Consider the following 13,476-nt stretch of genomic DNA (forward strand, 5'->3'; position numbering starts at 1 on the left):
GTCCATCATTAAATATGACACCGATTAAGGTATTATTCAGTTAATTAAATTAACTTAGACAGGGGACTGCTCACCGTTCTTAACTAATATTATTTATTTACTTGTGTCGGTAGGGGCAACAACTTTCAATTTCAACAAAGACTAAATTTAAAATAATAACAGGGGAAGACAGATTCCGAATAATGGGGGTGGATGTTTTGAAACCGCCTTGGTCCTGGGTCCGGATGAATGTATAAATATGGGGGTAAAATAAAATAAAAACCGTAGATCCTTTGTGTTTTTTTTCTGCTTGGTAGCAAAAGGCATTTTATTTTTTCATAAGTGGGTTTCGTGGTTGACCTGCACGAATTCTTCAATTAACTAAATTATAAAAAAATCTAATTTTTTGTAAATCTGCCAAATAAAGTGAATTTACCGAAGGGGCCAAGATTGAAGTTAACAATAAGATATTTACGTAGGTGATAAATGTTTGTTTCTCTGTTATGCCATCTTTGTAGTGTTCTTCAATGATGCAAAGACTTTTAATTTTGAGCTTACGAATCAAACCAACTTGACTCCATGTTCATTAAGCTTAAACTTAAATTAAAGCATTTAGATTATATCATGTAAAAAAGAAGAGCAGAAATATCGTATTGTATTTGCAGGGTATTTAACAAATTTGCAATTTGAAGGCGCATACAGGAAGCTGAATGGGTAAGGGGGATCGGGGATTTTGCTTTTCGCTTGTACAAATACAAAAATTGGGTAGCTTGCAGCTTTAGTTTTAGTATTAAAAAATTTCACGTCTTCCGCGCGATTTAGGCATGTACGTGTACGCTATTTAATGCTTACAGTTTATACAAAAGTATTAAACCAAAATAAAACGACGACGGCAACTAATCTTCAATATCCTTGACAGTGGGTCTCAACAAACATAATTGTACCAAGAATCTATTAATGCCTTATCAGTTACCATCGCGGCTCTTCGCCAACTCATGCTCCCTCGCATACATTATGTATATATACGTGTGAGTGGTTTGTTGTGTATATATATAAATAGTTCATCTTGTTTCGCGCTCGCTGCTTCCGATTTTGCTGCTTAGTTATACATAATATAGTTTATAATTCGTATATAATGCATTTCTGTTTCTATCTCTGAACACTCCGTCCGTGCGTCGGGGTTGTAAATTAACTTAACGCCTGCCCGTTTTTATAATGCACTCTACATTGCCGTTCCGTTTCGATTCGAATCCTATTCAACCTTCTTATCAATGTATAATCAATTGCTATTGCTGGTAGAAAGTAAAGTAACCATAAGTGAGTAAGAGCTCGAGCGTGGGTGTGTACTGTGTTTCTGGATTTGTCAAATGTGAAGAAAGCGTGGCGTGGCATGGCGTTGTTGTTATTGTTGCTGTGGTTGTTTTCTCTCGTCGGGCGTGCAATGCTTTATCAAAAATCGCAGTGAAAGGCGGGCGCTCGAATTCAGCTTTGCTCAATTTATTCGACCACCTTCAGCACCTTGCCAATGGCAATGGTTTTGTCTGAAAGTTAAAAAATAACGGTTAGGCGGATTTTTCGATTAATATGAGCAGAGCACTTACTTTCATCCCTGAGCGTAAAACGTCCCATTTGTGGGAATAGCTTAAACTGTTCAAGGCAAATCATTCCAGAGCACTCTATACGCATTATTGCAACCTGATCTTGCTTAACGAACCGTGGACGTGTTTTTGATTTGTCGCCAGTCTTTTTGTCGACCAAACAGATGAGGGCCTATTTAAAAGAAGCAATATATGTAGTTTACTTTTTAAGTGTTTTATGGGATAAAAGGGAAACTCACCTTAACTGTGACCTCTTCGGCAGCGCAGTGTATGTGCATGACAGCCGAGTAACCCGCACAGATAATTGATTTGTGTTCTAAGATTACGACCTGAGCATCAAAGATTTTTCCCGTTTTAATGGGATTAGCGGCATCGCAGAGCACAAAACCTGGCGAGACATCCTCCTCCTCGATGCCCTAAAAAAATGGTTAAATAAACATTTACACGTTAGTAAAAAAATAACTATAAATTCAAGACTTAAACGAATATTATACCCTTGCAGAGACGTGTTATAAAATAAGATGAATATATTTTTGATATGCTCAAAATGTCGAATTTGCAAAATGGACTTATATTATTTTGTTTGAATCAAACTTTTGTCCAATCGAAATTGGATTCCGATCAGCCAATTAAAATATATTCTTGCAAATAATTGGATTTCTAAAAATTAGATGTTATATATAATAAAACATTTTTGTGATAGCCGTAAGCATATATTAACTTCCATTGGTGTCTTTCGATAAAGTGGTGTGTTTTAATTACAATTTAAAAAAAAATCCCCATATTTTAAAATAGTATTCAATCAATTCTAAATCTTTATACCATTGTCCTATATGATAAAAATACTAAAGATTTGTGTTAAAAAAATTAATAAACCTTTTTAAACCTTTATCACATATGATAAACTATTTAAATTGAAAATTAAATAAGAGAGAGTAAAAATTATTGGCAGACACAATAGGTACAATATTGTAATCCATTTTAGCACTACTAGGAGGAACATATTTTTTTATAAGATATGAAGTATATGTATTAAAAATTATTAACTTACTTTCAGCTTGATCTTGACGTTCTCGCCGGGACCAACAGATGTGACTTCGAAGTCGTCGGAGAACAACTGATCCACCGCCACTTGAGTCTATTAAAAACGTAAAATCAGTATAAATCCGATTGTTTCCTAATTTTAAACGGAAAAACTCACCCTATTTGGCATTACCAACAGGTTCTGACCCTTGCGCGCCATTCCAGACTCAACCTTGCCCATCACCACGGTGCCCATGTCCTTATACTTGTCAACGATGGGCATGATGAAGGGCCCATCAGACTTGCGGTTGAGCGAGGGCAGCTCGTCGATGAACGGAATAAAGGCGGGCCCCCGGTACCAGGAGCAGAGAGTCTCCGGGACTTGGTCCTTGAGCCCGTAGCCGCTGAGGCCGGAGCAAGGCATAAAGGTAAGGTCCTTGGCCGGGTTGAAGCCCAGCTTCTTGAGGTATGGTAGTATCTTGTCTTTGCATTCGTTGTAGCGCGTCTGATCCCAACTGACCGTGGGGTCATCCATTTTGTTGACCAGTACGACCAGATGCTTGACGCCGGCGGTCTTTGCCAACATGGCGTGCTCGCGGGTCTGTCCACCCCGGTCGAAGCCGGTCTCGAATTCACCCTTTCGCGCTGATATGACCAGCACGGCAAGATCGGCCTGCGCCGCCCCTCCGATCATGTTCGGCACGAAGCTCTTGTGGCCGGGCGCGTCCAGGATGGTAAAGTGCTTGCGGTCCGTCTCAAAGAAGGCGCGCCCAACCTCAACGGTTTTGCCCTTGTCGCGCTCCTCCTGGTTGGTGTCCAGCGCCCATGACAAATACCAACTTTCGCGAGACTTCTCACGAGCCTCTCGTTCGTACTTCTCCAGCGTCCTCTTGTCTACCATGCCTGTGAGGGACATGATCTGTCCGCCGATTGTTGACTTGCCAGCATCTAAGCGATAGAAAATCACAATGTCAGTAACCGAGGGGTTTGACAGCAGCCATATAAATAACGGTAACTCACCAACATGACCAATGAACACAACATTCACGTGCTCACGCTTGCTTCGGTTTTCCTCCACCTTGACCACCTTCTTTTTGGTCACCTTGGGCGTGGCCTCTCCCTCTGTGAACTCAGCATCCTCGACCTCTTCATCCTCGGGCGTGATCACAGCATCGTCCACATCCCAGCTGTCAGCGGGATCGGTTTCTAAATACAAAATAAATAAATAGTCGTTAGTTGAATCAGTTACATGGGATTCCACGGTGTTGGGTGATAGAATGCTTTTAGTTGCTGGGTAACAGGATATCATAGCAATCGCGGAAAGTCCATGATTGTTTGTTTTTTCAGAAATAGTTGTACCAACGAGAGATAGTTCAATGTGGTAATGTTTGTTTGGGCTTTATTAATAACATTAATGGGTTAATGGAAGCAAACTAAGATAATTTTAAATTTATTTACACAAAAATATATAAATATGTAAATTAAAATATTGTTGCTATTAAATATTATTTGTGTATGATGTATGTACGTATGCATCAGAATAATCTGAGCATTATGGGTTTTGCCAAAAGTCTCATAAAGGCGAAAACATTCACTGGATTAATCTAGTTTTAAACCGAATAAATAAATGGCTTTCGCAAAAAATAATATTATTTTCCACATCATCCTATAGATTGGATAGTGTAAGTCATATTTTAACTTTAACTTTTTCTATCCTTACAAAGGGAAGCCTATGCTTATGTATTTTGCATTTGCAAGATGGAAACGTGTCTATTTTCTAATTGCATTACTTGCTATTTTGGTTGAGTTAACTTTTTGTTGTTCATTTTTTTCAAAACTTATTCATCAAGTACACACTCTCTACTTTTCCATTTCGCCCAAGAGACAGCTGAGCCAATACCTTCGTTTTCAAAGCATTTAAATTTAGGTCGACTTGTAGAGCACTTGTAGATGAATTTAACTCATGGGAATTACATTGAAACCAAGTTGAGGTAAGACTCTCCTGAATATATGTTTTGTTTATTGCCAATCGGTGTTAGTCTGGTAACTACTACCACATGCACTCTCCATGTTTGACCTGGCGGCCACATGCTAATTGGTAATTACTGGCTTTAGCCAGCCGGATGAGTCATGTGCCGGATTGGAGTGCTGGTGACAACGTGCTCGATTGAAGGTGGATTTTTAGAGTGAGGATCCCGAACCTTTGCCTTACAGGAGACACCATTTGAAGAGGAGGGTTGGTTTCCAGGTGGTACTTCTGGATCCTGACAAATATATAAACAAATCCCGACTACCGACTACTAACTTTTTCTGCACTGCGACATCGATGTTTTCTTGGAGTAAATGTAGCGAGAACCGGCGCTCTTACTCATAATGGCGATACATAAAACTCAAATCGAATGGGATTGGTAACAGGAGCGGATAGATGAGCGAGCTGCGATCGCGCGAAAGTGTAAGAGCCAACAGCACATTTTTAGTCGTTTCAGCTGCCGCACAGCGCCAAACGCGATGGAAGCGGAATCGGGTTCGAAGCGGTTTCAACCGCCGGCGAGCTGCACTAAGCGCTTCCATTCGGGCCAAACAACTACAATGTGGCGGCAGTGGAGTCGCTGAGATAACGAGTGAGCCAGCTGAACGGACGCCCATGCCATTCCACTTCATTCCAGTCCGCGAAGCGAAGCTGGGCGCAGCATAGGCTCCAATAAACGGCTGGTAGAAACGCAAACGTGTCAAAAACACAGAAATTGGAGATATTTGCAAGTGTGAGTGCGAAGAGGGTGAGGAAAATGGCCAAATAAACGTCGGGACAAAGAGTAGCGGGAGTAAAATGTCAGCGCAAACAGCTGCTCGTTGGCGTCGCATGGCGAATGGCAAGTGTGTGAGTGCCCGCTGGAAATGAGTCGTGAATGGGAGCAGTGGATCAAGTGACTGTGACTTGTGCAAAATATATATCAAGGTATTGAGACAATTCAAAAGCCGGGAGAAGCATTTCATTTGTTTTTTTGAGATTGTTAAAAAAAATCACTGCCTACAAATGAAGACATTTACAGAATAAATATTTAAGTTAAAGGAAAAGATTAACATTAACTATACATTTAAAAGCCGGGGGATACATTTGATTTGTTTTTCTGAGATTGTTAAACAAAGAGATATAAGATAAAGATATTTACAGAATAAATATTTAAGTTGTAGGAAAAGATTAACATTAACTATTAAATAAACAAAAAAACGTTAAAATACATTTTTAATAAGAAATGATTATTTTTTAAATTTTAAATCCTAATTATAAAAAATAAATACTTTACATTAAATAAAAAAAAACTGTTGTTTTAAAGACAGGCACATCCCTTAATAGTGAAAAGTTATTTTTCCCGCCACACGAATGCCTTAAATAGCTCTCAAAGTACTGTGAAGTTAACTTCAGAGTAATAAAACTAACCCATAAAAAAAGTTCGTGCCTATTTGTATATATATTATTTAAGGCAAATAAGTTATAAACAATTGCAAGCATGCCATGAACTGATTACAATGCTGTTTAATGCTTTTTTTTAAAGGCGTTAATAAGTTTAAAAAGTTTGACGACTAAGTGATCTCTTTCCATGACATATTTATCATACCTAAATATGAAATATCTGATACTAGTTGGAAGTATGGAAATAAGTATTTGAATGCACGCAGTCGGTATACAAAAATCTAAAAAGTGATTTAAAAATCTGGTACAAATATGTGATCAGACATATAATTTCTTGAATACAAGTTTGAATAGCATACATAAATTGTCAATTCTAATTGGGTTGTATTATATAAAGTATAAAACAATGGGTTTTCTGCATATAATAGTTAAGAAACAGGTATTTCACAAGTGAATGGCCGCGATCTGCGCATCTCTGCGATAAGCTCACCGCTGGCGACACGACGGCGTGAAAAGCTGCCAAAGAAAAGGCCCTGACCAACGGTGGTTTTTGCGTCCAGGCCAAAAGAGATTAGCCGTTTGTTTAACGGCACAATAATGCCTGCAAATCGAATAAAGCAAGCAACACATGCGACGCCGACTGCAGTGCTGACGCAGATTGAGGTTATGTGCGGCCACCGATAATAACCTAAACTAAACCCAACGAATGCAACCTTTCTTCGGGGTTTTCCTTTCTTGTACCATTCCCCTCTTTTCTTTCTTTCTGGTCTTTCCACCAGCAGGTAGCAACAATAACACGCTTCTTTGTTGACGTCACAGGGAAAGAGTTCAATGGACGTGGGCGGTGAGGTTCGGCGAGGGGTTAAAGGGAGTTTGGGTTGGGGGCTCTATTTACCATTGTTTGCGATTTTGTCCGAGGGGTTGAGACCTTCGACGGGCGTTGGAGCAGCAGCCGCTGCCGCAGAAGGCGTGGTGGCAGGCGAACCCGGCGCTGGCGATGCGGAATTGGAGGAGGAAGTGGGTGGTGCCCCTGCCCCCGCCGTCGTCTGTGGAGGAGGAGCTGCGCCCGCTGTGGATCCCCCACTGCCGGTGGAGTCGGGTGTGGTGGCTGGCGTGGCAGATCCTGAGGCGGGAACCGGACCCGGATCCGTGGCAGTGGGGGGCGGGGTCGGCGCCTGAGCATCCGCCTCCTCCGCCGCAACCACAACTGCTGCCGCCGCTGCGGCCACGCTGTTGTAACTGAAACTGGGCACAAATTCCACCGCGTTCACATTCAGCGTGGAGAACTTTGTGCTGATCTCTGTGTTTTCCTGGGCGGCCATGGTTCCAATGCGGTGCGGTTTCTCTGTTTTCCGATGAAAATCTCTCGCTTTTTTCACGCGACACACTTTCGCCCTCCTTCAAACGGCTGCTTCTTCTTTCTGCTCCCGCACTCACACAGAACACACGCGGTCGTTTCGGGATTAGAAATGGAAATACGGGAATGGCAATAGCACTAAGAAACACACACGCCTTTAAGGTTGATGGCCGGGTGACTTGCGGGGGTTAAAGCCAGACTTTCAACTCAATATGGTCTACACTAGTGTTGTGATTCGGTGTTTTGTTGTGTGTGCTACCCTGGCCAACTTCGTTTTAACTGTTTCCCTCTATTCCTTGGTTATCGGTTGCTGGAGGCAGTGGTGACCACCTGATGACCTGCAGGTGCAATTAGACTACCTGAACACTATGTGCAGTGCTTGAAATTAGCAATCTTATATTATTTTTACACGTTTCAAGCCACGCATCGAGTCAGGGTTGTCACAAACATAAAATTTTATCGGAGTATCGATAGGTGAAACTACAGTGGAGCCTAATAGCAGGCCACAGATCGTACATTTCTTTACATTTGAACTTGACATTACATTTGAGTTGACAAAGCTGACAAATGTGACTTTAAGCTATAATTTTACAGTTACGAAAGTTGACTGTTCTTCGTTACTAATCTATTATCCCATATATTTATAATAGATATCGATATTTTCGGGTGACCATTTATGTATATTATTGGAGCAGACAACTATTAGCGGAATGGTCCTTGAGGTTTTTCCGTGCCTTATCGTTCTTATCGTGCAAATTTGCCCAGAGGCGTAGAAGGGAGGATATGGGGTTTATTTATTATCAGAATGGCCGTAAACTATTATTTAAAAGTTCAGGTAAAAAAGTATTTTAAACACAGTTTAATAAATTTCAAAATCGCCTTGTCGGCTTTTTTGGATGGTGAGCCACTAGTTTTACATTTGTAAAAAATCTCTAGAGTTCCACTGGCACGTGCATCGTGGGATTAAGGTTTTAATATCAAAACATACAAAATAGTTGTAAAATTTAATTATGTCAATATAATACAAGAAGTGAGAGATATTTGTTTATCAGTTTGATAGAGGTTAAATGGCAAAAAACCTTAAATTAACATATACTACGATTATATGCCAAGCTTGTTTGCAAATACGAAGAAGATATATATTTTAATTAGTAATAGCTTTTGTGAATATTAAGTTCCGAAAAAATATGTGATTGTTCAAATGGATCTGTGCTTAGTGGGATTCGGAGTTTTACATCTGTCAAAAATCTAAACCGTTCCGGTGGGGTATGCTCTTTGGAAATATGCTTACAAATAGCTTACCCAAACTATCGTGATAGCTTAAAAGGAAATCGAAGGCAATATCTCCACTATCGATAATTCTATCGATGTTTTGACAGCTCAACCTCAACACACGGCCACACTGAACGAACGTCACTGGTGCCGGACGCCATTTTAGCAGAGGGAAAAAAATTGTCGCCAGATAAACTCGCTTTTCGCAGTCGTGTGTTTTGGGTGAAATAAATATTTCTATATAGACAATGAGTAACGGCGCAAGTGCCGGGGGATTGGGCGCAGCGCGTCCGCCGCCTAGAATCGATGGAATGGTCTCGCTGAAGGCAAGTATCTGTAAAAAATAAATCACTTACAAAATGGCGGCCGGCTGGCAACGTTGCCCGGTTAGATAACCTCTTTTCGGCATGTAAATCAACCAGAGCGTATTATTATCCCTCAGGTCGACAATCTCACATACCGCACCACGCCGGAGGATCTGCGTCGGGTCTTCGAGAGATGCGGCGAGGTTGGTGACATCTACATACCCAGAGATCGCTACACGCGCGAGAGCCGCGGTTTTGCCTTTGTTCGGTAAGTATTCGCGTTTCGAGTCCTATTCCTGGAAAACAGACTTATATAGATATACATAACTTGCAGGGCATCTTGAAAATATTCTATTAAATTAAAAGATTTTTTTTATATGAAGTTTATTCGAGCCTCCATTTCTCCTAAAACATTCTACCATAGTATTATGTCCACAAATATTATTTTGAACAGAAGAGTAATAGAATAAATGCAAATATTTAAAAAATTGTCACTATTAAAAACATCTTCACTTTGAAAAAAAACCTCCACTATTAGCCAGGTTTCCACAAAAGAAGCCATTCCGCCAAAAATAATCTTGAAACGCAGCGTGTTTTTCTAAGCATTAGAAATAAAAAGAATTGGCATTATTGGTTATTACCGAATGTGTATCAGTTAATAATCTGTACATTTTCTTTAACAATGGGTGCCAGATAAAATGTGTTCACTTGCAACTGTTGCCTACTCAACTACTACTAGCCAACATACTGAGAATACAACATCTAACCAAGTGGTCACATCCCGTGTCAAAGAAAACATAGTTAACGATTTATATTTGTTGTATTACCTTTGAATTAGTTTCAGATTACAGTCAAATGTAATCTTTAAAGATGTTTTGCCATTTTTTATAATAGAAGACAGCCCATACTCGGGAAGGCATTATTATTAAACAGGATTTGCATTATTTGTTATCATCGAAGGTGTATCAGTCACAAATCTGTACATTTTCTGTAGCAAAAAGGTGCCAGATAAAATGTGTTCACTTGCAACTGTTGCCTACCCAACTCCTACTAGCCAACATACTGAGAATACAACATTTAACCAAACTAATTACTTACGATGATCAAAAGAGGAATGGAAGAATGATAATCATTTGTTACATGTTTGTTACCGAAAAAGTGCAAAACTTTAACTGTGTTACTAGTCAAATTACTGAGAATTGGACATATTTTTATACCCTTGCAGAGGGTATTATAATTTTGGTCAAAAGTGTGCAACGCAGTGAAGGAGACATCTCCGACCATATAAAGTATATATATTCTTGATCAGGATCACCTCCTGAGTTGATATAGCCATGTCCGTCTGTCCGTCTGTCTGTTTCTACGCAAACTAGTCTCTCAGTTTTAAAGCTATCGAATTGAAACTTTGCACACACCCTTCTTTCCTTTGCACGCAGTATATAAGTCGGAACGGCCGGGATCGGCCGACTATATCCTATAGCTGCCATATAACTGAACGATCGGAAATGCCATAACTTTGGTGTTTTTAAAGTTAGGAAGTTGGGATTTTCTATGGGTTTTATTTTTGGCCAATCAATCTGACCTACCAAACTTCATAAGGATCGACCGACTATATCCTATAGCTGCCATATAACTGATTGATCGGAAATGCCATAACTTTGGTGTTTGTAAAGTTAGGAAGTTGGGATTTTCTATGTGTTTTGTAATTGGCCAATCAATTTGACGTACCAAATTTTATAAGGATCGGCCGACTATATCCTATAGCTGCCATATAACTGATTGATCGGAAATGCCATAACTTTGGTGTTTTTAATGTTACGAAGTTGGGATTTTTTATGAGTGTTAAGAATGCATCATATGAATAATTTTGGAAAATATAATTTACAGAGTATTCTGCAAGGGTATATCAACTTCGGCTCCGCCCGAAGTTAGCTTTCCTTTCTTGTTAGAATTTAAGAACTACTTTAATCAAAAGATCAAAGGAATTACAAATGTATATTGTGCATTATTTGCTATCTTTGAATATGAATCAGATTTCAGTCTGAACATTTTCCTTAGCGAAAGGATGCCAGATTGACTGTGTTTACTTGCAACTGTTGCCTACCAAAACCCTGCTAGCCAACATACTGTGAACCCCACAATTAAATTAAGATTTAAATAATTTTTTATTTTTTACAATAAAATAATGTTCAACGATCCTATAAAGTTCCTGTCTAATATTGCAGCTTCTATGACAAACGTGATGCTGAGGACGCACTGGAGGCCATGGACGGTCGCATGTTGGACGGCAGGGAGCTCCGTGTCCAGATGGCTCGCTACGGCCGCCCGTCGTCGCCCACTCGCAGTTCAAGCGGTCGTCGTGGCGGAGGAGGTGGAGGAGGATCTGGCGGGCGTCGCCGCTCACGATCCCGCTCCCCGATGCGTCGACGTTCGCGCAGCCCGCGCCGCCGCTCTTACTCCCGTTCCCGCTCGGCTGGCAGTAATTCGCCGGAACGTCGCTCCAAGTTCTCGCGCAGTCCGGTGCGCGGCGACAGCCGCAATGGAATAGGGAGCGCAACCGGGGCACTAGCAGCAGCCGCATCTCGCAGTCGCAGTCGCTCCTAAATATCAAAAAACGTTCCAAGATGTGAGAGTGCGAGGTGGGTTCCATATAGTACTAGTTTATTTCACATTTATAGCCAAGGCCTAATTCTTGATCTGATGTTAAATTTTGACCAAACAAAAACACCTCTTAAGCTGGTAAAAAAAAGTCGTGACGAACGAACTTTCAATATAAACATTTCTAATATCAAATTTTGTGAATAAAAATGATAAATTATTCCACTTTCTAAAATTTTCTGATTCAGCTCTCTCATCGAAAAAATTAAAAAGCTTCTTGTCTTAATAGACATTTTTTATTTCATCCTGCAAAAAAAAATTATATAGTCTTTTTATTTCGTATGATTTTAGCATCACTTTCATTGTCCACTGCCTCTAGAAGATTTGTGCTCGACAACTCTTAACTAAAGTTCAAATATTTATGAATTTGTCGTTCGATAAATTCAACTTTGTCTGACAGATTTTAAACTAGATCCTTAATATGGCATTACAAATCAATCAAAAAATAAAAGTAACAATAACATAATAATGTCTTTTTCATTACAGAAATGGCTCGCTGACAAAGCCCGATTTCGATTCCTGTTACGAATCTGTGGCTCCTCCTGTGTCATGCTGTACCAGAACAGCAGGTATACAAACCATTAAACAGTCTTACACTTTACACAACTATTTATAGCGAACTATTTTAAGTTTCGGCAGAGTAAATAAGTAGAGAACAGGCATGTAATTATGTTCCGAGCGAGATCCCTGCTCACTGGGCGATCCCTCGATGTCGGTTCTTTCCAATTAGGCTTTTGATATACTTAGTAGCGTAGAAAAAATCCTTGAACAAAACCAGAAACAAAACATAATAAACTCAAATTAACACGGCTTCAATTTAATACCCAATATTAGATGACAGACAGGAGGAGAAAGAGAGGAGGATGAGTGATAGTACCCTGTTTGTTTCGTTGCGTTGCGTTCCGTTCCGTTCGATTCTATTTGATTCGATTGCGTTTGTGTTGCTCGTTTCCGTTCTTTGTACCTTTTAACGACAAACTTATTAACAAGCTTCTCCCACACGTTTATTATATACATGCAGGCAATTGGTGTGTGGCAGTTGTTGCGGTTCAGATAAGATTGTGTTTAAATCGCGAGGGATGATCAGCAGCAGCGCATCATCTAAGCTACAACTCCTTCCTCCCGGGAGCGGACATCGCATGGCTGCTGTTGCTGCTGCTGCAGATGCTGTTGCTGTCGCACGTTGCTGTTGCTGCTGCTGTCGCTCGTTGCTGGTGCCGCTGATGTTGCAGTTGCAGCTTCCTGTTTCCTGTTAGACGCTGCCACAGCTCCAGATTCTGCGATTCTCCAGCTTGGGAGCTGGGAGCAGCAGTCACTCATAGTTTCCTGTTTCCCGTCACTTCTTCTCTCGTCTCGTCTCATCTCGTCTCGATTTGTTGCTGGTTGGCGTTATTGGTGGTTTCCTGTATGTTGGTGGGCGTCCCTTTTGAGTTTAGGCGAAAAAACATTTCCAGCAGAGTCATGCCGATGTTGCAATGCATTTCGGAGTTGGGACTTCCAATCATCACTCGATCTCGATGGATTTCTTTAAGGAACTGCTAAATTGGGTGAGTCTAAAAACTAACTTTTTTATTGCAGCTGAAAAAACGATTCAATAAAATGTAATTTCATTTAAATTGTACCTAAACATTGATTTTTTATTTGGAAAATGGTTTCATTTTCAGATAACTTAGAAAAAAAGAGCGGGGCAGCTTAAACAAATGTATTTATTTTTTAGCTTTGCTCAGATACTTGGTTGTCTAAACTATGATATTTTCGAAAGCGTTTTTTAATTTAAAAGTACGATACTGGCATTGTGTAGACTGCTTGTGCACACTTGTATCCAACCTTAACTAAAACAAAACAAAATTTTAAATTATGTGTCCAACTATA

At 40.2% G+C, this 13,476-nt stretch overlaps 2 protein-coding genes across 3 annotated transcripts; one reads left to right on the forward strand and one right to left on the reverse strand.

Annotated features, from left to right (window-relative positions):
- Window positions 1-270: 270 nt before the first annotated feature.
- On the reverse strand, window positions 271-7,825 carry LOC108050606 (eukaryotic peptide chain release factor GTP-binding subunit ERF3A). Of its 2 annotated transcripts, none has more exons than XM_017132368.1 (7): window positions 6,908-7,825; window positions 3,621-3,806; window positions 2,779-3,548; window positions 2,629-2,715; window positions 1,817-1,993; window positions 1,581-1,749; window positions 271-1,520 (listed from the first exon to the last, which is right to left on the reverse strand). In XM_017132368.1, exons 1-7 carry the CDS (start codon window positions 7,332-7,334, stop codon window positions 1,477-1,479), a joined length of 1,860 nt encoding a protein of 619 aa, XP_016987857.1. In that variant the 5' UTR covers window positions 7,335-7,825; the 3' UTR covers window positions 271-1,476. The 2 variants fall into 2 exon arrangements, with proteins under 2 accessions (XP_016987857.1, XP_016987858.1); XM_017132369.1 differs by lacking the exon at window positions 6,908-7,825 and adding an exon at window positions 4,906-4,987.
- Window positions 7,826-8,766: 941 nt separating this feature from the next.
- Window positions 8,767-12,414, forward strand: LOC108050608 (serine/arginine-rich splicing factor 2). The gene is made up of 4 exons (XM_017132372.2): window positions 8,767-8,967; window positions 9,084-9,214; window positions 11,172-11,585; window positions 12,091-12,414. Exons 1-3 carry the CDS (start codon window positions 8,890-8,892, stop codon window positions 11,548-11,550), a joined length of 588 nt encoding a protein of 195 aa, XP_016987861.1. The 5' UTR covers window positions 8,767-8,889; the 3' UTR covers window positions 11,551-11,585; window positions 12,091-12,414.
- Window positions 12,415-13,476: the final 1,062 nt, after the last annotated feature.

This window comes from Drosophila rhopaloa, unplaced genomic scaffold (assembly GCF_018152115.1).
Source record: "Drosophila rhopaloa isolate 14029-0021.01 unplaced genomic scaffold, ASM1815211v1 contig_2, whole genome shotgun sequence".
In the NCBI taxonomy this organism is placed as follows: Eukaryota; Metazoa; Arthropoda; class Insecta; order Diptera; family Drosophilidae; genus Drosophila; species Drosophila rhopaloa.

Excerpts from the sequence above, each read along its gene's own strand:
- LOC108050606 (XM_017132368.1), bottom strand. The coding sequence starts at position 7,334 with ATGGCCGCCCAGGAAAACACAGAGATCAGCACAAAGTTCTCCACGCTG. Across the intron at positions 3,807-6,907 it reads GGACAAAATCGCAAACAATG|AAACCGATCCCGCTGACAGC; the intron begins GTAAATAGAGCC and ends TTTTGTATTTAG. Across the intron at positions 1,994-2,628 it reads ACGTCAAGATCAAGCTGAAA|GGCATCGAGGAGGAGGATGT; the intron begins GTAAGTTAATAA and ends CCATTTTTTTAG.
- LOC108050608 (XM_017132372.2), top strand. The coding sequence starts at position 8,890 with ATGAGTAACGGCGCAAGTGCCGGGGGATTGGGCGCAGCGCGTCCGCCG. Across the intron at positions 8,968-9,083 it reads ATGGAATGGTCTCGCTGAAG|GTCGACAATCTCACATACCG; the intron begins GCAAGTATCTGT and ends ATTATCCCTCAG. Across the intron at positions 9,215-11,171 it reads CGCGGTTTTGCCTTTGTTCG|CTTCTATGACAAACGTGATG; the intron begins GTAAGTATTCGC and ends CTAATATTGCAG.